At 46.0% G+C, this 25,397-nt stretch overlaps 1 protein-coding gene across 1 annotated transcript in view; it reads right to left on the bottom strand.

Annotated features, from left to right (window-relative positions):
- Window positions 1–24,080, bottom strand: part of ULK1 (unc-51 like autophagy activating kinase 1) — a gene marked incomplete at its 3' end in the record, with an annotated part of 69,523 nt that extends 45,443 nt beyond the window's left edge. The window contains exons 1-7 of the mRNA XM_079543853.1: window positions 23,988–24,080; window positions 23,400–23,492; window positions 23,264–23,305; window positions 11,498–11,530; window positions 10,703–10,739; window positions 3,817–3,990; window positions 2,081–2,154 (exon numbers count right to left, since the gene is read on the bottom strand). Of these exons, the coding sequence (XP_079399979.1) occupies window positions 2,081–2,154; window positions 3,817–3,990; window positions 10,703–10,739; window positions 11,498–11,530; window positions 23,264–23,305; window positions 23,400–23,492; window positions 23,988–24,077 (543 nt within the window). The 5' untranslated portion in view covers window positions 24,078–24,080. The remainder of the gene's footprint in view (window positions 1–2,080; window positions 2,155–3,816; window positions 3,991–10,702; window positions 10,740–11,497; window positions 11,531–23,263; window positions 23,306–23,399; window positions 23,493–23,987) is intronic.
- Window positions 24,081–25,397: the final 1,317 nt, after the last annotated feature.

The raw sequence follows: 25,397 nt of genomic DNA on the forward strand, positions 1-25,397 counted from the left end.
CCAGGCCTGCTCCAGAAGCTGGACACGGTTCTAGAAGCTGTAGGTTCAGCACACAGCATGCACGGGGAGCAGCAGCAATGCAAGAGGGGCAGAAGGACAGGCTTGCTAATCCCACACATTTGTAACAACAGATTTCATCGTAGCATTGCCAGCATGGAACAGGATCAATTTTCTATCAACGTTAGGAGCAAAGGCCACACGTAACAGAAAAAAGTGGCAGTGAGAAAGTTAGGGACAGACAAGCTCCTGTCAACAAGGGATGACACCAAGCAAAGCCAGAGGACAAGAACCGCAGATGAGGGTTTCAAGCCTCACGTGACATGGATCATATCAGCATTCAGCCACAAAGCTTGCTGTGGTTATCATGCCCTTCTTTGTAAAGAAGCAAAATGAAAAGAGCAGCAATGGGCTAGGAGGGAACGAGGGCTTGCCTTCCTGCAGATGTTCCCAGCTAATGCACACAATCCACAATAGCAATAAAGACAGGCTTCAAATATCCCCTAAATTTCAGTTTCATCCTCCCTACTGACCTTCCCTCAAACCTATCTATCAGAGAACAACAACACAAAGCATTCTGAGATTCCCTGTCCAGAGGTCTTGAAATTAAAAATAAAAAATAGCAAGCAAGAGGTCATTGGTAATTTCTTCCAGGCCTTAAAAGCCAGACATTTTGATTTACTTTCACAGGAGACTCAGAAAGAAGTATTACTAAAAATAGACATTTCAGGAAACTCTCCTAGGAGAAAAAAAATGACATCATCTTCACATATAGCATAGTTCAAATAAACATCAGACTTCAAAGAAAGAGAAAGGGAGGAAGTCTGTTTTGCTCAAGTTTGTGCTGTGGAACAGACTACCAAACACACTCCCTCTGTGCAGCGCAGCACAGTCCAGCCTAACTCTTTGCCTAAAGGGTTCAGACTTAAAAGCATGACAACGTGCCTATGGTCCCCAGAACACTTCTAAGGACTTTAGCCTAAACTGATCTATTACAGCTCTCTACTTTGAGCTCAGGCACCCACAGCCACCAGAACTATCACATGGCTGGCTTTGACATTTTTATTTCTAGCCTGGCTTTATCATTTTTAATTTCACAGACTTTATGCAACATTGAGGTCCTGACTGCTTCCATGAACAGAAACAACAGATCACCTCCTCATATCCAGGTTCTAGACTAAAACATGCAAAGGAAGAGGAAGGGAGCACTTCGTTTTTTAAACTCATCTGTTTCTCAACCTAAGGAGCCACCCTTGAAGTAGTTGGTTTGGTGGAAGAGTCAGTGTGCACAGGGTGGTTAGAGCAGTGAGAGAGAGCAAGTGAAACACACTGCAAACAGAAGCAGATAGGCTCCATTTACATCAATTCCCTGAGTACAAAACATACTTTGCTGTAAGTTAGCAAGAAAGGCAATAAGGCAATATCTGTGTCTAAATACGTTCATAGGACTGAGAAGATTTCGCAAGACTGAAGAGCAAAGATCAGCTGGAATTTTACAAAACTACTGTTACACTGGGACCTTCCTCATTCCTCAGCATTCTAGCTTTCTCAAAAACAACTGCAAGACTAAGAGTGACAGTGGGCTTGTGGAACCACAGCCTCCAAAAGGCCTACTGAAGCAATGATTTACTGAGGTTCTTCAACAAGGAAGCAACACTTGAAATACAGCCAGATGTGTGAAATATCATCCTGGCCCTCACTCATTGCTTCGCTTGTAGCAGAGGAATTACATTTCATTGCCCAGTGCCTTCAGCAGAGAGGCTCTGCTCATCCCTGGGAGACGCAGTTTTTGGGAGCAGAGAAATGAATGTTCTGCTTTGTTTAGTTTTACTTATGAACAGCTCACCTGAAAGTTAGACAACAACACAGGCATCTGTTGTCAGGCGCTACCAGCAGCTAGAACTCAGAAGTATCCCTGCCTAACAGATGTTTGTTTGTTTGTTTTTTGGTTTTTGGAGTTTTTTTTAGACAAGTAAATAAAAATCCACTTTCAGAGGTGGGAAAACTAATGAAAAATGAAGTTTTGTTTCTGGGGAGACAAAGCAAAAGCAATACAGAAAAACTTGTAAGCAAGCACACTTACCATGTACATTGGTGAACCACATAAAGTTGCTGCCATCATATTATTCTGCAGGTAACGGGCAAATCCAAAGTCAGCTACAAAAAGAAACAGAGGTGGATCAAGATCAGACACAGCAGTTCCAGAGAGCCTGTACCTTTGCTGTTGATTCCCATAGCTCCTGTGAGTTCTCACAGCAGGTAAAGTACCCCACCTGAACCACAGAACAGATACCTCTCCCTGAGCAGTAACACTCATTTGCACAATACAGACACAAGAAAAAGAAAGACCGAGCTGCTTAAAGTATTCAGAAGAATAAATTCTCAACCATTTCCAGAAATCAGCAGTAACTTTTCTGTATCTACTGGCCTGCATTCCAGAATGTCAGCTGCTAAAATTTTCTTGACTTCAGAGATGGTGTGCCAGTTCACACTAGCCAATTCACCTGCTGCTGTCTCAGCTTTCAATTTGCAGAACTGAAAGTTACCCTCCATTGAAAAGTATAACAAGCATCCAAGAGAAACCACTGCTTGCCCCCATCAACATTTCTTGAACTGCCCTCCTGAAAAAACAGTTTTAGTCTGTTCCTTCAGAGGGGAGAAAGCTGAACCATTAGTTCACCTGGCAGATGGAAAAGCCAGGGGCTAGGAATAAAATATGAATTACATCTACAGGTTACTCAGCATCTGATCATATGATATTAAGAGGTTCTCTCAAGGTTACTAGATATTTCAAGCCAGGAGATATCGGACACAGCTGTTTACACTGTCACCTGTCACTGACTGGAATGGCTAGCTATTCCCTGGACCACTTGTTTCTCGGGGAAGTAGGAAGAAGGCTGAAGAGCAGCAATGCAGCCCTCCTGTGTCTACAATTCCCAGTCACTTCCATCTCCCAGATAATTCTGCACTTCACAAAAATCAATCAGCCATAGCCAAATTGGCAGCAGATTTTAAAAAACTTTTCCACTGAACACTATTTCTCCACTAAATGAGAGCCCTTGCTGCACACTGCAGGATTCGGGCAAGAAATAGTTGTATTTAATCAGTGTTAGCTTCAGTCTGTGAACAATACTATGACCTGACAGATTTCCACATATCTGTGGGCAATATTAGCCAGCACTTGTTTCTGAGGCCTACAAAGGATAAGTGGAGTTTCTAGAGCATTTGTTCCTACTACAGGACCAGCTATGCTACTTGCCATCTTCCTTAACAAATATGCAGAAAGTGAATTTCTTCAAGACATAGCTGAGAAACCTGGCTCTAATTCAGACTTTGAGATGCGCCTGACTTCCTTTGTGCTGTGAAACCAGCCAGAAGAGCAGTGAGTTTTAGGCCTTAGAGACACCAGCATTTACCCTCAGCTCTAATAAAAGACATACATAAATCACTGCAGCTGCTCTTTTCTTGGTAAGCCTGGAGATTACAAACCTATTAGGGCAGGTTGGTATCTGTTTTTACAAAGGGAGGTACTGTTCAGCTTGGAAACAGAGCAAGACTCACTCAATTTATTTTGCATTAATCTGTGTCCTGACAGAGCAGAAAGCTCTGCTGACTGGAGGCTTGCTGAAGTTACCTGAGCTTGGCTATTTCTGGCAGAGAAACTAAGTGAGGAAGTAATAAAACATTAGGACATATTAAAAAGCGTAGAAATTCCTTTTTTCCTCCTAGACATTTCCCAAAAGAAATTGAGGCTTGCCACATATCTGTAACCAAACTCCCTTGAGAGGTGTTCGGGTGACACTTGTAACAGGGTCTTACCAATCTTTATGCGAATGTTGTTGGGATTTGATTTCCTGCCTCCAGCGTAGGAGAGGAGGATATTCTGTGGTTTCAGATCCCGATGGATGATGCCTTTGCTGTGCAGCATTTTCATTGCACCTGCTATCTGCTGGAGAAAGAGCCTGATGGTGTCTTCACTAAGTGTCCGCATAGCTACAGAGAAGGAAAAAATAATCACAGATGAAAGAATTACAATGGTAGTTCTCCGAAGGGCCCAGAGGATTGATACTCTATAGCCATTAACCACAATTTGGCATTCTTTCCTTCCACATAAGGTTTTTTTTCTCCACACGCTATTTCTAAATTATTAAAGCAGACATTAAAAGAGACTTTTTGCATTCCTAGTTTATTCAGTGGCCAAGGCTGTTTTCAGCCTTGAGAGTCTAACGGTTACGGTGAACTCAGGTCAGCAACCGATGCTGAAGCTGGCTCATGAGCTGGGCCCAAAAATGACATTTGATGAGGTTTAGGGCTTCCCTCAGCAAGAGCTGCCAGCTAGCTTGAAGCTTCCAGCCAGGCAGAGCCTGCAGCCTGATGACTGGAAGGCCTTTGAGCTATGGTCAACAGCGACCAGACACCTAGGGTTACAGCTTCGAGGAAAGTTTTGTTTAAACCTGGAAACACAGGCAGGATTGGAATTTGTGCCTGTAGGAAGAATTAAGGCTACCAGGTATCTGTAGCGTTGGGATACAAATCCAAGCCTAGGCCTAACCCTCATGCATCACCACCCACTAGAACAAACCATAATTCCAATGCAAATCCAGTGTATTTGGAATATCCTTAATTCTAATGAAAGTACCCCTAGCAATTGGCCCCTGCCAATTTGTAAACATAACTAAAAAATAATCAAATTCTGCAAATATGGAAGAACTGAACTTCACTCTCCCAAGCTGCAGGCTTCCTAAAAAACATGGTGTGAGAACTAAGAAACATTAAAGAAATTAAAATAATATTCAGCTGGACCTTCTGATCAAACTGAAGTGACTTAAGCTCTTGTTACTCTAAGAGTCACAGGTATGAAACTCTTGCCAAAGCCAGGAACAGCCTGCTGAACAAACCACAGGACCAGCAGTGCTACCAGCCTGCTTCCTTATCAGTCACCAAGCAAGTCAGGCTTAAAGAAAGCACCATTCCACTTAGAGTAATTTCTTTTGTAGAAGGTCCCTGAAAATAACTTGGGACTTCATTAGTGTTTTTCCAGCTGCTCTCCAGTAAGACCTTAAAACAAACTGGCAGGAACTTCAAAATGCTGCTCTACTTCATCTGCTAGAAGGGAGGAATCCTTATGAAAACACACATAAGGTTGCAAGCAGCTTTAACACAACACAGGAAATTAAAAATCTAGCTTTTGAAATATGCACATGGGAAAACAGCAAGGGACACAGATAAGTTAAACAGTGTTTAGAACAGAAAGACTCCCACCACTCCCAAAGCTCACTGTTCTGGAAAGAGGCACAAGCAGAGCTGAAATGTCACTATAGCTATCAGCCAGCCCTGGACTCATACATGTGACAGGAGAGCACGTGTATATAGAGTTTCTCTCCCCTCACTGGGCCTTCTTCCCTCATGAACTGGCACTCAGCTGGAATCCAAAAAGAACTCTTCTGCAATAAGGAGAGGTTCTCTGAGGAGATTTTAAAGATATCAAGAGGCAGCTTAGACACAAGTCTACCAAACCAACTTGCATCTTCTGGGAAAAGCATTGCCTGCTCTTTAACAACTGCAACAGGGAAACCTATTCAGAAACAGTTAAATCACCACCCTTACACAGAACAGCAGGAGTTCCAGAGACTTCTGCCCAGCTCAGCTCAGGCCTAGGAAAGGACAGGTTGTCTCATTTTCTCCCAGAAAAGAAGCAAAACGTGGAACTTGGCAGTTCTTAACATTAAGCAGGCAATTATGAACTCCTGGCTAAGTACGCTTTGCCTCTAGCAGAGAAGCTGCTTTGTTTAGAGCTTTGCCCTGACCTGCAGCTCCAGCAGCACGCTGCATCCCTCCAGGCATCACCTCCCTTTTACATAATGTGGTGACTGCGAGACTAACACAACTCTAGCCATCATCCCTCAGCCAGGATCGGGAAAAAATATTCATCTGAATAAAATAAGGCCTTAAGTTACCAGTCTCTCCAAAAGAGAAGTTCTGTTTAAAGTTCTTAACCCTACAAAACTGTTGTGCTCTCGATACATGATGCATTTAAGCTCTTGTCCTGAGCCTGCAGAGTTCTCCAGTTCATCTGCTGTGGCACAAAGAGGGCACCATGCTGCAGCACAGCAAAACTGGGCACAGATCTGCTAGATTCTTGGTAGCATGAAGTCTCAAGACTTGTTGCAGTGCTGCAAGGCAGGGCTGCGAAATTAAGAAGCTGCCCTCAGCAACAAAGTAAGCTACATCGGGAGCACAGGGGCATACCCTTTACCTCACTCCATCAACAGACATCACAACACAGAAAAACAAAGGTCCTTATCTCATACTCAGCCCATCAGTCTACAAAATGACAGCAGCAATCTCCAACTGAAGGACAGAGAAATAAATGCAACTGTCACTGTCAGAGACAGAAGACTCTGGAGAGTTCAGCAAAAAGGTACAAGTGCTATTCCTTCCAACTCAGGGATTCAAAACACCACAGTGGAAGCTTGAAGGGTCAGACTCATGGTCCCTTCACACTTTGCAGCATCTGGATTTTTCAGAGTACTGGCAATAACTCATTTTGACACATTCTTCCTACAGACATCTTTCCCATTTTCTTCAGACTAGCAGATTTAATTCCACATCAGGTCACCTTGTTCTACAGCAACCAGGAGAAGCAGCATTAGCCAGAAAATTTCTGACAGCCAGAAACATTTACACATTGGTCTGCAAATTGGTCTATAGACAACTCCCATTAGCACAGGGAGAACATATAGGACACTCGTTCAAGTCAGATATGGAGAACAAAACAACCCACTGTCTACTGCACCTCAAATGGGGAAACTTGCACTTCTGCCCCTGCAAAAAGAAGAATTAAAAAAAAAAAAAAGGAGGGCAATTTATTTCTCATCCTCACCAGCAAACTGCTGGAAAAATACTGAGCTTGCACTGCAGTCTGAGCTTCCCCATGGAGGCCTGTGGTCAGCAACACATTCTTGCAGAGAAGTGTTTCACAAACCTCACTTTGCTGCTCCTGAGAAGTAATAATATCCCCGTGTTTATTTTCATGGGCTCCACTTCAGTGACGAGGCACTCTGCTTACTGCCCTGGGAACGGCTGCTTCGCAGGTCAGTAGATCAGAACAAACATCGACTGCGGGTCAGCACAAGGCCTGCATGCCTGGTAGCTCCCAAGGCACAGGAGAAGGATGGAACCACCTAAAAAGGTGGTTTGTGGGCAGCTCTGTGCAGACACGCAGCGTGTTCCACCTGGCAAGGGACTGCTAGGCAAGCTGTAGCACACAGGCCTTGGCAGCTGATCCAGGGGTAACATCAGAGCATACTTGATGGTTATGCGACATTTTCCATTTTGGAAAAGTTATTTAGGAAAAATAACTTCTCTTACAGGTCCACAGGTATCTCAGACAGAGGCCTGATGCAGTCACACTTACTCCCCAGAGGCCAGGCAGATTTATCGGGGGTCCATCCCACAACTCCTCCAGCTGTGCTCACCCAGCACGTGGCCGGTGTGACTCCTGAGAGGGATCCTCCTGCACGAGCCACAGCACTACCATGAGGCAGACTGAGTCTCACCATGGATATTCTTAATTGCCCACCTGCAAGGGGCAGCACAGACGACCTCACACCTCACTTACAAAGCACTGCCCACAGCTACTCCAGACTAGAAGATGACAGCTCCTGGCATGTTTCACGGTCAAATCAAGAAGCATCCTGTTCAGATGCAAAGTTCTCTCCAGAGATGTGAACTCCAAGAAGCAGCTTTTTAGACGAGTCAGGAATACATGTTTATGAACTATCTACAGCAGCCTGTCCTGTGTCAACACCAATTCACAGAATTTAAAGAAATTTTAGACCAACTGGCTCTGATCTCCTGTTATAGCCACAGAACTCACACAGCAAAACCAGCAACTTCTGAAATGCCTCTCAGTTCTACCATATATTACAGAGATCCACCACTGCAAGCTCACAACATACCTTTCATTTAAAGCCGTGATGGCTTCAAGTGAAAGATCTCATTTGAACAAGATCTATCAGAAGAGAAATCATTAAACAACACAGAAGCTCTGCTCAGTAGAACACTACAATCTTAGCTTGTACCAAAGAGGTGAGGCTGACAGTTTAATCCGACACAAGTGCGCGCTGCATTAAAACGTGCACATATGCACGTCGTCCAGTTATAAAGACAAGGAGAATTAGAGTGCCTTTTGATTCAACACAGAATTACCATATTGCCTAATGCTTGTAATTAGAGGGCAGAATGGATTGGGAAGCTTACAAGCATCTCATTCAATGAGAACCAGGGGATTTGCATGTGCTGCTTGCGTAAGTGCTGCAGGAGCTATGAGCAAAAACGTCTGAGGAGTCAATGGGAAAGTAGATGCTGCATTGAAATACAATCATGCAATTATCAAAATAACTGAAGCAGCACAATAAGTGCTCAGTAAAGATGAGCTCCTGTGTTCATCCAGTGAAATACTCTGGAATAAATGTGAGTTTTCCAAGATGAACTTCCTTTCAGGAGAAAATTATCATCAAAAATCACCCTGAGTGCCTGCAAAAATGCACATCTTTGGAATAACTCCTCTCCAGGTGCTGGAATGGAGAAAGCCACACAATGGAAGAGCTGAGATGAGCATCCAGGCCTTAGTATTTGAAAAACCCAGATTTCTGTTTTAGTGATGAGAGTAACTCTCTCTGTTTCTGCTGACTTTTACTGTCTACCTCCTTCTGGATATCTGTGCCTGCTCAGCTTTCTTCTTTCCTGGCAACTGGCATACAGATGTTGAAGAGTTAGCATAAAACTAAACAGCCTCCAGTTTCCCAGTGACAACCACAGCTGTTGGGATAAAATACTTCAGAAGTAATTAAAAAAAAAAAAACCAACAAAACACAAGAACAACCCAGAGCTAGTGGTAACTTTTTCCAACTAACTCGGGCATAGAAGGACCAAACCTTATCCCAGGCAAATTGGAATAAAACTCAGTTTTACTTTGCAAATATAATTCATTGTCACTTTCTCAGACTAGCCACCATTTTCCTGAGCACTCTCGTTTGATAAATGAGGAAGTGAGCTTTGCTAATAGCCCAGCTAATCGTACAGGATGCTTCACTTTTTTGGGTGGAGGAAGAAAAAATACAGTACACATAAAAGCAGCAGTATGAGAAGGAAGTTTTTCTATAAACCCATGTTTTTAGAAACCGTTCAGCTAGAAGCTGTGTTCTAACTTGTACACAGCTTTGTCAACAAGCATGCACAACTCAGTGCTTTAACATCAATAAGGTTCATTTCATGTGACCAAAAGCTAAAACTTTACCAGAATACGGGCAACACTGAAATTTGACTACTTTGAAAAGCACTGCATCATTAAGATTTACTTCTAATGTTACATAAGAAGGTATCAAATACAAAGCCATTTCCACTTGGTATTCATAACAATATACCAAAGATGTTGCTTTTAAAGCATAGCAACAGCCAACAGATGCAAAACACCATCATCTATGTAAAAAAGCACACTAAACCCGGATTTAAAAAAATAAATAAATCACTTCTATCTTATCCACATCTTAAACTAAGAAAACACAAGAAAAGCAGAACGTTTCTTCATTTGCCTTAACTACTAACACTTTCTGAAAATTTGCAATCCACAGACAAACACATCTGCATGAACAGAGCGTGCAACATACTAGCATCAAGCCTGAAATAATCACTGTAAGGATATCAACACTAGCAGTAGGACAAATGTAAATTTAGCTTTTAATCCTTCAATTTCTGCCATTTCCCAGCATCGTGTACCTCAAATAAGCAGCCTGAAGGATTATCCAGCTGAATAGCTTTAAATTTTAACAATGAACAAAACTTTGTTTAACTATAACCCAGAGCCACACAAGAAATGAGATTAAAGTTATTTCCTCCTATTTAGTAATCTTTTAGTTAGCATGCAAAAACAAGAAAGCTAATTTAAAATAAGAAAAGCAGAGCCATAGACCAGCAGAAGTGTAAGCAACTTGTTAAATGTGTTATTCTCCTCCTGTTCAAAGAATTCATGAGGTCACCCTACACTGTACTACACCTACCTGCACCTGTACTGAGGTACAACCTGATTTTCATACACACCAGCATGCAGTATCTCTGCAGAGGGCTGCACTGAAAAATAACTTGCAAGGCTCCAGTCCCTGCAGCACAACTGAATAACATGGAAAGCACACTTTGTTCAATTTAATGGCAAAGATACACTTCAGTTTCACCAAAAGAGTCTTTGATACAGCAGTAACAGATATCCATGCTATACTACCTCAGAGATCCTGAAGCTTGAAGATTTCATCACCCCCACAACTCTACCAGCTACACTACCTTCAGTATACTGTGAAATAAGGAAAGTGCTCTGTCCTAGGTGTGGCTAAGGAAGATATTGAAAAAACTGAATACACTCTTGGGATCCTGTTTTAATCCAACTCTACAGAAATGCAAGACCTCAGTATGAACTGCTTTTTTGCAGTGATCAAGAAAGAGGCCAACCACGTCCCCAGCAGTGTCAAAACGTGACTGATCTTTAAGGCTGCTGTAACTAAATCAGGTATCTGCTGACTGAGAAGTCCACATCCTTCAGTCACTACTGGCCTACATAGGAAAGACTACAACACTAGCTTTTACTGCCATGGATTCTCAGTCAGCATTTCCTTCTGAGTACACCAGACATGCTCCATGCTGTTTTACTCACTGTGAAGGTAGTCTGCCAGGTCACCACCATTGCAGTACTGGAAGGAGAACAGAAAGCTCAGTTAACATGAAGAAAATCAAAAGCTTTCAAGTTCAGGAGACTTCACTAGGATCACAGGTGATAAATAATCATATATACGTCAAAATAAGTATTCATTAAGTGGTAGAAAAAAGCTTTTCCAATAGGTTCCCTTTGTGTCACATTTCCCTTACACGCTACATTGCATAATGATAAACCAGCATTAATTAGCTTTGGTGTGCTTGTGTATACATCTGTGTACATGCACAGAAAGACAAAACCAAAATAGAGCAGACAGGTCATCACTTGAAAGAGCACCAGCAAGCTGGCTAAGGAAAATTCAGGAGCAGCCATAGCTGAAAACTGAAATTCTCCGCAACATGCTTCATATTATTAAGGAAAGTCAACATGACCTCAGAGTGAAGATTGAAGAGGGAAACAAACTAGCAAAAGCTTCGCAGCTGTTCTGTGTGGATAGAGTTTTCTTTCAGTGCATCTTTGAAGTGCTTACTACTCAGTAACACCTACTTGGCCCTTGAAATAAGGCATCCAACTGATTAAAGCTGTACCAGCATGACCTTCTGACAACAGCAATATGAAATATCCCACTGACTGCTATCTTCCCCCACACTGCTCCAGTTCTAAGAGGTATGCAGCTGCAGATTAGATAAGCAAAGCATCACATGTGATGCTAAGCAGAAAGCCCTATATGTGTAATAAACTCATCTGCTTAGCTCATGTTAAATTAAAAAAAAAAAAAAAAAAAAAGACACTCACCTCCATAACCAAGTAGACAGAATTTGCCACCTCCTGGGGAAAGAGAAAATGGAAAGAAAGGATTTATGCATCAAAATACTTCACATGCCTTACAACAGCTCAGTTTCATTTCAAACATGTGAAACGTTCTCTAAGTAACAGATACTGGAGGAATTTTGTTACATATTGATTACTGAAGGATCACTTCCTTTCTAAGCATCAAGTACTTCTCCCCAGTTGAAGCACATTATTCCTTCCTGAGCATACACCTGTTAACAAAGCAGATCTCCTGTACTGTGCTTTGGGTCTTAACGTTCCTCTCTGGCTGTCGGGATTAACACCCAAACACAATGCAGATGCTGGCACGCTATTATCTTAGAGCCTTAATCATTTCCACATTTAACACAGACCTCTATAGCAGCTATGCCCACATGAGCAGCCTCGTCTGGAACAAAAAGATAAGAGCAATGCATGCTGGGGACCTGCGTTTCAATCCCCATGCGGAAAGGTGCTTAACAGGAAGAGCAGATGGCAAAGGTTTCTGAGGGACACCGTGCCTTTCAGCTTCCTGTGAGGCCAACCCCAAGCACGCAGTGTGATACAGGGCTGTGAGCAAGAGCACGGCACAGCCTGCAGCTCAGCACCACCAGCTCAGCACAGGGCAGCGTCCCAGCTCACAGCGAGTTTCCAAGTCAGTGCTTGCAGCCTGCATGCAGTTCCTCATACCACAGCTGTACTTTTCATAGAGGCTCCTTGCTGAGCAGGCTGTAGACACTACAGCTCAGCAGCACCTCTAACCCATTAATACATACAGTGCCAGCAGGGCTCAGGAAAGCCTATTATTACCTTTTTAGAAAATGAATAGGCAATACAGCTTACATATGCTAAATCCAGAAGTTATTACTAGTATCTTCTAAGTTATTAGCTAACAACTAGCACACACTGCATAGCTTGGTTATTTTTCCTCTGTGCTTTATTTAAAGACTGTGCAAACACATCATAAAGCAAGTCATTGATTTGTAGTCACCAGCGTGTACAGTGATGGGGTTAAATAAGGACCCAGCCAGGAAAGGGAGATGCTTTGGTCAACTTCCCCAGCAACAGTGACTGCAGTGGATTCATCTCACAGCACAGGGTGAGGAGATAAGAAGGCGCTGCCCAACAAGAATCAAAAGAGAGGAGGTAACTCCCCAACCATCTGCTGGCAACAGCACCCTTTGCCCATCCCAGTCTTATTGGGGAACATTCTTTGCTGATTATGCACAACATGAGCCTCACCAAATTTGTCTTCAATACCCATTGTTTCTGGTGGGAACCGAAATCGCCTTCCTTTGATTTGGAAAAATGCCCACAAGTGAGAACTGGAAGCATGGTTTTCTCTGTGGCTACATTAACAAACTGCAGAATGTATCACAGCAGCAGTGCAGAATGGAATAACCGACACCAAGTACTCAACACACCAAACACACTGCAGAGGGCTTATTTTGTAGAGGTATTTTGCAGGGACTGTCAGCTCCCACAGTTTGCTAGCTGCTGGTACCCGTGAGCACAGTGCTGGAGCCCACCTCCTTCCAACTTTACTTCCATCACGAAGAACCATTTGTGGGCACAGAGACCACATGAACTGAGCCGCCAGCACCCCGCTGTGCACACACCCGCTGCGGCTCCAGCACTTTCAGCTCACAGCTGCCTATAGCAGGGATGCGACAACTTCCTATTTGCAACTTCAGCATTTCAAGACTCACCAGACAGATCCGTAGGAATTTTACCACAAAAACTAAACATTTATTCAGGAAGGGCCCTAGAAACAAAGTCATGCTTGGCACAAGCCTTCAGCCAGTAGCTTACAGTGGCTAATAAAGGAAACAAGCAAGGAAAGAGATCTCTGTTTTCTCAAATGGGCTGATAGACTTCTCTTAAGCTGATTCAGCAGCAAAAACTATTTCTTCCCTTTTTTTATCCTTCATGGCACTTACGATTTGTTCATTAGGAGAACAAGCAGGGAAAAAAACAAAACACCATGAGGCAAACTTTGCAGGCTACTAGTCTCTCTAAAAAGCATCAAAAGGCCCAACTCATTTCCACACCAGTAACAAGAACAACATCACAGTTTGTTCTATTTCTGCAGAGGCTTATGTCCAAGAAGTGCTGCAGACAATTTACTGCCATGTGCCAGCCCTGCAGCCAAGGCCAGCCCTGCCACTTGCCTATGGACCTGCACAGAAATGACACCCTGACTTCTCTTCACAGTGCTCCAGCAGCGCCCTGCCTGCACTCAACAACAACACTAAAGGCCTCTGCCAAAGACATCAAGCTGATAATTAATCAGTCTGGATCAGTGCCTGACTTGCAGTTCTTTCAGCAGAGGCCCAAGAAGTGAAGTTACAATTTAATTGAGTGTAAAAACAGGCAACAGGCTCTACTGTCTACAAATAACACACATCTGCTGACGGAGGACAAAGAAATAAAGAAACTTCATTTAGCAACACAGCAGAAATCACCTCAGGACAGCATTTGTTCAGGTCCCCCACTGAGGTACTGAGCGTGATGAGGTTAGCGATGCTGAGGCCCAGCAATCCTGTCTCCCTTTACATTCTCTCTCCACCCACAATGGAAGGTGGCATGATCCTCTTCTTGGAAAGTCTGTCTTAAGGTGTGTCCAAAGGGAAACATCTGGGTGTACCCACACTTAGTCATCCTCCTGCCACAGCTTAAAAAGGCTGCAAGAGGAAACACAGAAATCCTTCCCTGTGCTCTACCCCAGCTCCTAGCCTGCTACCAAATTTAGAAAGATGTTCAGGGAGGGGAAAAAAAAAAAGTTTAATTACACAACACTCCAAAACCCTCACAACTGTGCTGTATTTTCACCCATCTGCGTGGAACCAGCCTTGTAACAGATGCTGAGGTAACAACTCTGCAAAGAATGGCTTCCATCTCACGTAACTCATCTCTTCCAGGAGGAATAGGGTGCAGAAAGAGGATTTGGAAAATGAGCACTGCTGTGTGTTACATCCATGTGCTGCACACCACCTTGCTGGCAAGGCTTCTTCTGCTTACAGGAGGAAGTATGCATGCACTCCAGTCCTCAGAACCATTCTTGTTGCCATCCTGGAGAAAAGCACATCAGTGCCAGTTTGGTCAGCCTCCCTCCAGCGAGGAGCTCCTCTTTTGTACCTCCAAGAAGATCACCGCCATGTGCTGCCTAATGCTGTCTCTCAGCACCTGCAGCAGCTGCCAAGCAAAGATAATCGCCTCAGAGACCTTTGTGAACAGTGCTAAACCTCACCAGTTGTTCCAGCCAAACGGAAACAAAACACAGGGTTAACTGGACAGTGGAAGATAAAGTTGACACCAACTGAAAGCTAAGCTTAACATTGAGGGGTTTTGTTTGTTTTAAATGCCACTTCCCCCCCTTGCTGCAACAGAACCTCAGCACAGAGGCACGCTGCATCCTTCAGGTTCTCATGAAGCTGTGCCCTTCTGGCATAGGAGCTCTATTCATCCCTCTTCTCAATGCAGCACTGAGTCACGAACATCAGCTGTAACAAACAGAATTTGGCTTTACAGACACCACCTGCTACACCAGAGACACCTGGAGAAAAAATCTTTTGCTGTGGCAGTGGCTCTCATGGCAGCTGGGCTCAGCAGGCAGAACCTGCAGTTCTCAAGAGAAGAAAAAGTCTCCCAACAGCAATCTCTGAGGAGGAAAGGAAAACCTTCATGCTATGCAAGGATTATCTCTTGACACAATTATCTGAATGGAAGCAAGATAAGAGACAACAGCACATTAATCTGAGTTATGGGAGCACCCACCAGTGCTCACCCTATGCAAAAGGGATCTAAAACAAAAAGGTAGGAGACATTCACATGCCTCTTGAGCCCATACAGAAAGATGAAAAATAACTCAGAGCCTACTGCCTTCCTGTCCTTGGGCCCTGCTCCCTCTCTCCACTCTTTCTGAACTTTATCAGTAAAGAACTCAAGAACACTTCAAGCAGTCTCATATTCTCTCCAGTATACTCTCCTCTCTGCACATAGGCACACTACCACAAAAAATTTCTTACGCCCACATGAAGCTTTAAGGCCAGACAAAAGCGTGTTTTAGGACAGTGCTTTAGGATTCAAGCTGCACAGCCAACAATGTCCTGCTCCATAATAAGGAAGCAGTGGTCACTTTCCTCTTGTGCCAGGGCCACACTGGAATGAAGAGAGCAGCTTTGGGCTGTGGCAGCAGTCACACAAACACAGCTGAGGAGATGGTAAGCAACCAACAAATGCCACCATGCAACAGCCTACTCAGTATTTTTGCTTGTTTTGGAGATCTGAGTCCAGCAATAAAGCCTGCTGTTACTCTTTGGGAAGTGTTCTAACCAGCTCAGTACCATCTGCACATCTTTGACTTATCAAGAGAACAAGGGCTCCCAGTTCCTTCATGCAGATCCTATAGTGACAAAAGTAAGACCCAGAGAGGCCCAAAGACTTCTACAACAGCCCTCAACTACATTCTGCTCCTACAGACACAACAGCTTGTTCCAGGGTTTGCAGCACCAGCCAACATACAGGGCAAGCAGGAGGGAGGCTCTGCAGCACAGAGGTTTGTGGGCACCATGCTGAAGGTACGATTTCTATAGTATCACGACAAGTTGCAAGGGCCAGTGCTACTCCATTCCAGGCACTATGCTATTTTCTGCATATGAAACAGAAGAGATGTTTCAGGGCAGCTCATACTTCAGTGCAGGTTATGAACAGCAGGAGACCCATCCTCTGGTTCTGCACAGGCTTCAGGAAGGGAGGGAAAATACTTCCCATACAGTCAAATCCCCTGGCAACAGTCCTGAAGTCTGACTACGTGACACATAAAAATGAACAGGGTACTGTCAATTCTGTGGAGTTACAGTTTGCCAGGCAGCTAATAGAAACAGTGGGATGGCTATAAGACAGCTCAGCCTTTGAGATTTGAAGGAACTCCACCGCTCCCTTTCATGAAGGGATCACTTCAGGTTCCAAACCAAGCCCCACCAAGCAGAGCACTCACTGAATGACGTAACAGCAGCACTTGCAGAGCCCAAACAGAAGAGCACAGCTCCTTCAGGGGCACGCGAGTTCTCTGCAGAATAAGCAGCACAGCACGCCAAAGCTGCAAGCTCCATCTGATGTTAACCACAGAAACCAAACCAAGGATTGATGTCACAAGAGCAGAGAGAAGTGGCAGGTTGAACAAGACGCAGAGCTTCGAGGTGAGACCAGAGGCATACACCACAGCAAATTAAAGACTTTTGCTGCTGGGACACCGGAGAAACAGTCACTTCTTACAGCACCGTCTGGGGGTAGGGCTGTGTCACCTGCAGCAGCTGATGTCTCTGGCTGGCTGGCTCTTAGGGCAGTGCGAATGCCTCACCGCATGTCACAGACCACAGAGGAAAAGTAGCAGAGTTCTGAGAAGCTGGGACATACTGACATGGAATGGCAAATGTAGTTTATCTTTGCTAACAAGGATGAGTTCAGGAAGGTTCTTTGAACCAAAAGCAAGTGCCTCATTGCACATGGCAATGTACTGTGCTAATGCTGGCAAGAGAAGAGACTTCAATGTTTTGAACGCAAGATACTGAAGATCCAATTTGCTTTTCTATATTTTTTCTTCATCTCTTTTTTATAACACAGCCACTTTATAAAATGAGCATTTAAGGTTTGCTCCCTTGCACACCAAGGGTCTGGCACACTGCTGAAGGCTTCAGCTGGAGTCAAACTCACCAAGGCATACTTATTGTGGGAGGTTCAAGTCCAAGCAAAGCCACTCAGTCTGGAAGTTTGATTTTAGAATCAGTGAGTTCAGTTCTACTAATAGAGTTGGGAACAGCTTGGATTTTTTTTAATAGCAAATCCCATAAATGCTTAATCTGATATCCTGCAGGAGATTTTTTTTTTATGCAACTGTAGAAACCACAGGCCCAACCCCCACTGGATTTTTGTTTTTTATATGGCTGCTGCATGACTAGCTGGCTCTTGCTAGCTTCCTTTTCATACCCATTTAGGAAAGCAGATATACACTCACAGCACAAAGGCGTTGTAACAAGGAACATAAAGAAAAAGTCTGGGTTTTCTTTCAGAAAACAGTCTTTAAATTAAGAGGAAATATATCCAGTTACCAGAAGCCAGAGAAACAGGGCTTTAACCTACAGCATTTCAAAAGTGATGAAAATGGAGTACATTTTAACACACTTGCTACAATTGCCAGTTAAATTGAAAATAACTATCAGTCACAAAAAGGAAAAAGCCTCCACGAGAAAGTTACCTAACTGTTAGCTCTGCCTGCAGCGACATCACAAAGCATTCACAAAGGAAACAAAAGATATGCCTTAAACCTCCCGAGTAGCACACTGCAGCTCTGCCTTGCACCGTCTCACCCTGCAGCACCAAGGCATACCCAGAGGGCTGGCAGGCCTCTCCTTGCCTGCCCATGTAACACACTGCTAAGTGAGATCTCTTCAAACCTTGAAATTCAGCATCTTTCATTCTGTGCAATTGCAGGGTACTGTCTGGTTGACTTCAGTACGCCAGCCAGCTCTGCTGACCTAATTCCTCCCATTATTCTGATGCTAGGAGACAAGCCAGGTGTTCCTGTAGCCAGACAGAATATTTTTGCCCTAAGCCACCAGTGATGCAGAATTTGGTTTATTTCACTCAGCCCTCCCCCCAAAACAGCCTTAGTATTAAAGCAAAGGCAGCTTTGAGATCCTCACTCTGCTTTTCGAGAGCATCTCTTCATATTTATGGTGGCATTTAAGGCCTGCACACCATAAAGCAGGACACATTCACACCATTAAAGCACCTCTCTGCCATGTGCTCAGCACAAAAGAAGCTCTGAAGTTATCTGTTGGCAGATAGACTGAGTTCAGTCCTGCTCAGCCATCACTCAGGGCATTCTTCCTGCCCACATACTTAGGAGGCACTTCTTCCCATCCATCTTCCAAATTTCCACCACTTTGCTTCACCCATTCCAACCCAACGTGTTCAGCCATCACAAGGACTTGCCCAGAGGAAATTTTCCTAAAGGAAACACTGATGAAGCTTAAGGAAGAGCTGCATGAATAGCACCTCAGCTGCTACCAGAGCCTTGCTGTCAAACTGTGAACACAGCAGCCTACCAGTTTCCAATTACTCCTGGGAAACATTCCTTAATCCTTCACCATAGTCTGAGTAATGCTGCCTTCCACGGGAGCTCTAAAGGCTATTAACCTTTCAGGTTGCTGGCTCTCCCATGACATCCTGATCATGTGAGAGGAACACAGGTATGTGCTTTACATACAGGATGAGTAAAACGGGGATCATCACTTCAGAAATGCAGCAAAGCCACTCCCTCTAAAAAAAGTTCAATGACTCCTCTAAGGTCTATATTTAGTGGTCAGCATTTGCTAGATGTTTCTGTCACCTGCACAGTGGAGTGCTCAGCTAGTGTAACATAAAACAAAGATCAAGATGTAAAACACTCTACTTGCCATAAACATAGGCGTTTTGATTCACTAAACTCTCAGCCATCTTACAGAGCTACTGGCAGAGGGCAGATGGATTTTCCATCCTTTCCCCCCTTCTAGCTCTAAATTAAGGCAGACTCAATCTTCAGTAAGAGTGACACCCCCCAGCAGATGCAAGGATGCTGACAGAGCAAGACAGCAGACACACCACCCTCAGCCACAGCACAAACAGAAGGAGGATTGCTCGGCAGCATGCGGGAGAGCCTGTGCTGCACACCCACTCACAAGGCAACGTGCCAGCCTCGCTCAGGGATGGAATTAAAGCAGGATTTAACCAGGCAGCCTGCCTGACCTCAGGAGTGTGATCTGCCTGACAAAGAGTGCCTTCTTAGTCACCCCCAGTGGCACAGCAGAGCCTTGTCTCCTGAGACATGGCACCCAAAGAGTAATGCCCAAGGAACAGCAGATCCCACGTGAGGTGGCACAAGTGGTGGTGAGGAAGGTGTCACTGCAGCACCACTGATTCACCTGGCAGCACGCAGATCAGCAAAGCACTGCAGCAGGAGCGAGCAGTGCTGGAGGGCACACCAAAGGACACTGCTGCTCAATAAGCAGTGCCAGGGGACACAGGAGGTGGACTGGCAGCTAGAGGCAGCATCAGGAAAGGATGATGAAGCAGAGAGCATAACATCACTGTCCCAAAGGCCAGGATCCTATTGATTATAGGGATTTTATGGAAAGCAACAATGAAATAAGCTTTGTAGAGCTTGGCCCCAAAGAGCAGCCCAGGTGAACTAGTCATTCAGCCAAGGAATGCTTGTTCTGCCACCCCATGCCCGAATCCACGTGCACAAGAAAAACTGCACTGCAAGAATTCCCTGGTCCTTGACTCCTCAGCAGGTGCTCCAGGTGATACAGTCACCCCAGCAGAAATATTTTTGGTGAGTCTTTACTGCACGAGTGATTTCAGCATTTCTCTGAGCTCATCCCTAGCTGATGAGTGTACCAACTCGATAAAATTATGGAAAGCAGACCCTCAGGTAACCAAGGCTGAATTAGAAACTGTGTGATATTAACAGCTATTTTTCTACAACCAGACTCACAAAAAAAAAAAAAATAAATACATATATGCATATATATATATATATATATATACACACACATATATACATACTCCCACAAAATCAGCCATAGCTTAGGTGCCATAGGAAGCTCAGATCAGAACACACACCTAGGAAAAGTGGTCCTTCTTCCCATTTCACATAGGAAAATGCTTTCTAACATCCAAAGGATGATTTATATCCAGGAACAGCAAATTTCCTGCATGCCCTGGGCAGCTGGGCTATGGCTGCTTTGCAACAGTCACATTATGTCTTCAGCTGGCACCTATTCAACCAAGCCTCCTGGTACAAGAGGGGCACAGGGAAGAAAACAGTGCTAGAGGAAGCAGTCCAGCTCACAGTCCTTTCAGGATCCAACAAGTTCAAAAGTTACCTTAGTATCATTTAACCCTATTAACTACTCAAGTAATTTACAACCAAACTCAGATTCAACATCCAGTGTTAAAAAAGAAAAACCACACACAAAAGTGAGACTCATAAAGCAGACGACACGCTGCCAAGCTTTCGCTGTCGGCACGCACAAAAGGTTGAGCTGATCCTCGCTGCTTTTAAAGTTCATGCTGTAAGAAACCTGTTCCAAACCAAGATCCTGTACAGTGGAAATAACTGCATCCTTGCTGTCATTAATTTCCACCTTAATGAACAAGGATTCACTGGCTCTCTTGAAAGAGTAATAAGACTCCTGCTTTCCAGATGCCTGCATTACTGCGCTCCTCTCAACTGCAGCAGTCTGGAAAATCCCAACCTCTGCAAGCCAGTCGAGGAGCGAGCAGCTATTCAGTAGCTACTAACACACCCTGAACAGAGAAGAATCTGGTTTTCACTTTATGCCAAACATCTCCTGTGCCTAGGAAAGATCTGCTGCACAACTCTGTACAGACACTAAACTGAGTGCTTTCAGAAGTGCAACAAAATATGGTTTATCCTTTTCTTGAGCAGGGGTTCTCTCTTTAGGCTCCTCAACTACTCACAGCACCTCTCATTAATATATGAGCACATAATAATGGAAATATGCATATTTCATTTTGTGAGCCGCTCTCACATAATGGTGCTGCTTTTAGGACTCCAGCAAGGGGATTTATAAAAGTCCAGACACTGCACTGCTGTGCATGAACCATTCATCAGTACTAATTTATCCCCTGTAAGTGCCTTATTTTGTGATATTGTGTCATAGGTCTTTGTCAGTATTTATGAGCCAAGGAGGAACATGGCAATTTTTTCATAGATTGAAGAATAAATGTAAATGTGTGCAATGGTGTGAGCTGCTGTTGGTATTAAATATCAGCTCTACGAGTGCTTGTCTGAGGCAAATCTGGCATTATATCAAAAATCTTGATTTATATGAGGCCTGCTTAGTGCTAACTCGTAACTAGGAAAATGTAAATGAAAGCATCACTGGGTGTAATCAGTGACTTACAGACACTGTGGGTTAGGCAACCATTTCCTTGTATGCAAGAAAGATGTGACAAAATGTTCAAGTCACTGCTGAGAGGATGTGCAGAGAAAAGGAAGACAAAACACAGTGACAGACAAAGCTACAGGGCAACAGTAAGATTCGCAGAAGCTATTTTTTCCTTTTTGCTCTTTGATGTCGTAATAGAAGAATAAACCCCCACAGCTTCAGAAAAATCTACCGGGAAGGGCTGGCAACTGCCACAGTGACATCTGCAAGGGTAAACATGCATGCATCTATGAATGAAGCAGCTATGAATGAAGATGAATAAGCAATGGTCTTTCCCACAGAGGAAGGGCAAGGCAAGCAGAAGCCAGCCCTCCGCAGCACTGCACTATTACCTCTGCAGGTAATTTTCTCTCACGCGACTCCGTGGCAGGCTGGGTCTGGTCACAGGCCAACGGGCAACAGAGGGGGATCTCACAGCCTGGAGTGCCACATCCCCCCAACACAACCTACATCACCTCATTCTGCCCGACAAACCAAGCCAGCCAGGCCGCAGAGCAGCGTGCCCGGTGCTGGCTGCTAACACAGCCCAGCCCGTAACGAGGAGCTCCGCTCAGGGCCGCCCCAGCTCCTCACCTCAGCCTGGGGGCGGGTAGCGAACAGGTGGCCTCTCATCACCCAGAGGGCATTTCCAAGAATCGATCCTGTTCCCAGCGTCCAGTCCTCCCTGTTGGATCACCCCAATCCCCCCCCGCCCCGTCCACCCGCTCTCAGCACCGTCACACTCTTCGTTTTCCAGGAACCCGCCCGGCCGAGGGGCACGGGGCGGTGCGGCCCTCAGGCCTCAGGGCCTGGGGGGGGAGGGGACTACAACACCCAGCAGGCATTGCGGCCGGGCCAACCAATCAGCCGTCGCGCCGCGCCTGACGCAAAGCCGCCGCAGCCAATCGGCGGAGGAGGAGGAATGTCAACAAACACCGGCCTCGTGACACCGGGCCGGGACCCCCGGCGCCGGGCGCTGTACTGAGGCCGCGTCCCCCAGGCCGCCCTCCGTCCTATCTGCCCACAAACTGAGGGTTTCCGTTTCACGCTCTGATCCTGCAGGGTTTTTCCTCACAGAAAGCATCGCTAATGCCAGAGAAATAGAACCCTGCTAGGCCACGAGGTTAACAAAACGCTCCGGGGAAAGAAAAGTCATTGGAGCAGTCATGTTTCAGAGCCCTTTAGATAGAGCTGGTTTTGAGGGAAAAATCAGCTGTGGGAAACCACAGTCATCTAAAAATGCCTGCCGCAATTTTTAAACACTTACTGATTGCCACAAGGACAGCAGAAAAACGCTGATGGAAATCCTCAGGAACGGAGGCAATCATATGCTACAAAGTCATGCTCACGCTACTTCTATACTGTCTGGGAAAAATGAAACTTTCAGACCAGAGAAAGAAAAACAAGAGGCAGGAGTGCCCAGAGCAATTCCTGCAAGTTTTGTTTCTAACATTTTAAGAACTTAAGAGCTTCCATCACATTGCACTTTGCTGCATAAGCATCCTGAGAACCGGAGTCCCCACCCCAACTCCCAGCTGCAGAAGGTCTAGCCTCCAGAGCACAGTCCGTACACAATCTGTCACACTGTCCAAGGAGAACAGAGAAAACAGAGCTTCCACTATCTTGAGAGAAGGCCTTTTCCCCAGAACACATACATTTGATTACAAACATCTGTTGAAAAAACCAAAATGCCAAAAACTCCACTCAACCTCATCCATATCTAGAATGCTTTGCCATAATTGAATGTACTTACCTGGAAGTCATACAAGGCAACGATGTTCTCATGTTTCAGTTCCTAGAAAAAATTAAACAAAGACAATAAGCTCAGAGCAACAAAGGGCATAAGTAACAAAGACTGAAAAAGGAAAAAGACCTCTGTCGGCCTTTACCTTAAGGATTTTAATTTCCTTGCCCAGCAGAGTCTGTGATTTTGCAAGGTTCTTCTTGTTAATGCATTTCACAGCTACTTCCAGCTCAGGTTTCTGAAAGCAGAAAAGTGCACGTGTAATTCAAAGAGCATTTCCCCACTAGCACAGGCCAGGTGAGCAGCCTCCATCAGGGTGCTGGCACTGCTGGAAGGCGTCCTGCAGCACCAGAAAAGGCCCGTGCTCTGTGCCCCAACGCATGTTCAGACTTGCCTCGTCCCAAGCTGTGCCAGCACAAGGAGAAAAGCCCGAGGTTTGGGGTTTTGTTGACGATTATCCCTTTATTTAACCACTAGAAATAAACGCTGTGGGAACCACGGCTTATCCCAAGACCTAACACCGGCAGGCCCGCAGCAAGCTGGCTTTCCCTGCGCTGTCCATCGAGCCGCTTCCCCTCCCGGTGGAGCACGGCGAGAGGCAGAACCGCGCCGAGAAGGAGGCGAGGACAAAGCGGGCCTCGCCGCCACCCGGAGCGCTGCCCTCAGCCCGGCACGAACCAGGCGAGAAAAAAAAAAAAAAAACACGGTAAAAATCGTCCGAAGGGCCGCTCACCTCTTTGTGCCTGCCTTTGAAGACGACGGCGAAGGCTCCGTGTCCGATCAGGTCCTTCCTGCTGAACTCAAACTTCCCCACCGTCTCCATGGCGCTGCGGGCGGCGGAACCGCGGCCGGGACAACTTCGGGGCCGGGAAGCGGCGCTGAGGGCTGCTGGCGGTGATGGAGGAGCTCCCTCGAAAGAAAATTAAATCTCTCCCAATCAAAAGACGGCGGAACGGCCTCCCCCCCCCCCTCCTCCTCCCGGTGAGCAGTCAGGAGCTGGAGACTCGCTGGAGGGGGAAAGCCGCTCTCCTGTCAGCCCCTCGGCAGCTCGGCATCTGGCTCCGCTCCCCCGCCTCGCCTCCGTCCATGGGCCGCCTCTGCCTGCGGGGCTGCGCGCTGCTCATCGTTGGCGGCCGGGAGAAGTTGGCTCTCAGCAGCGGGCCTCCCCCATCTCCTCCTCAGGACGGCCGGCGCTGCTCCTCCGGCGGCCGCTTCAGGAGCCTCTCCCCATGCCGAAGCCCGGCCCTGCCCGCCCCGCAGGCGCGGCTTGGCGGCGAGTCCACCTTAAACGCGATCCACCTTAACTCCGAGTCCACCTTAAGCGCCGATCCACCTTAAGGACCGCCTGCGCCCACCGTCCTCTCGTATCCGGCGGCTCGGGGTCACCCCGCCACCCCTCCGGGCCTCCCCACCGCCCGCGATCGGACAAAGCTGCGCGGAGTACGGCGCCAACGGGAAAACAGCCGGCACCGACGGTGGCCGCGCAGGCGCGGTGCGCGATAGTGGGGAGGCACGGCACGGCACGGCACGGCACGGCACGGCACGGCACGGCACGGCACGGCGGCCAACTGAAGCTCCGGGGGCCACTGCCCGACCATTTAAAGGCGCCGTCGCCACCGGCACTGAGTCACGGGCACCCCCGCTCGGCGCGGTGCTGCTGGCACTGCGGGGGGCTTCTTCCAGTGCAGCCTGCCCGTTGTCCACAACCCTGAGACCTCCAAAGTCTTTCAGAAATGACCAAACAAATGGCGAATTTCTCAACGTTTAGCCCAAAAAACACCTGCTGGGCCGCAGGCCTGCCAGCACCCTTGGGTGCTCCCCCTGCCCCTGGCCTCACACAGTGGCCTCACTCACCTCTGCTGCTCTCTGTCGTCCTCTGAGAGTGGCAGGACGGCCCTCGGTCCCCGCACCCAGGGCTTCTTTCTATATCCCTTACACACGCCGTGTTCCTGTCTGCATCCTTATCAAAGCGCCCACACGAGAACAAAATATTCCAGCACACATCTCATGACCTGTTGTGCATTTTGCTTTTTGCTCACTGGTGTGCTACTGGTTGGTGCTGGTGGGATGCACCCAGATGCCATCAGCTCTTCCTGTTGTTGTAACGTGGCTGTGCAAACAAACAAGGCTCTCAAACAAGACA

This window comes from Tetrao urogallus, assembly GCF_951394365.1.
Source record: "Tetrao urogallus genome assembly, chromosome: 17".
Lineage (NCBI taxonomy): Eukaryota > Metazoa > Chordata > Aves > Galliformes > Phasianidae > Tetrao > Tetrao urogallus.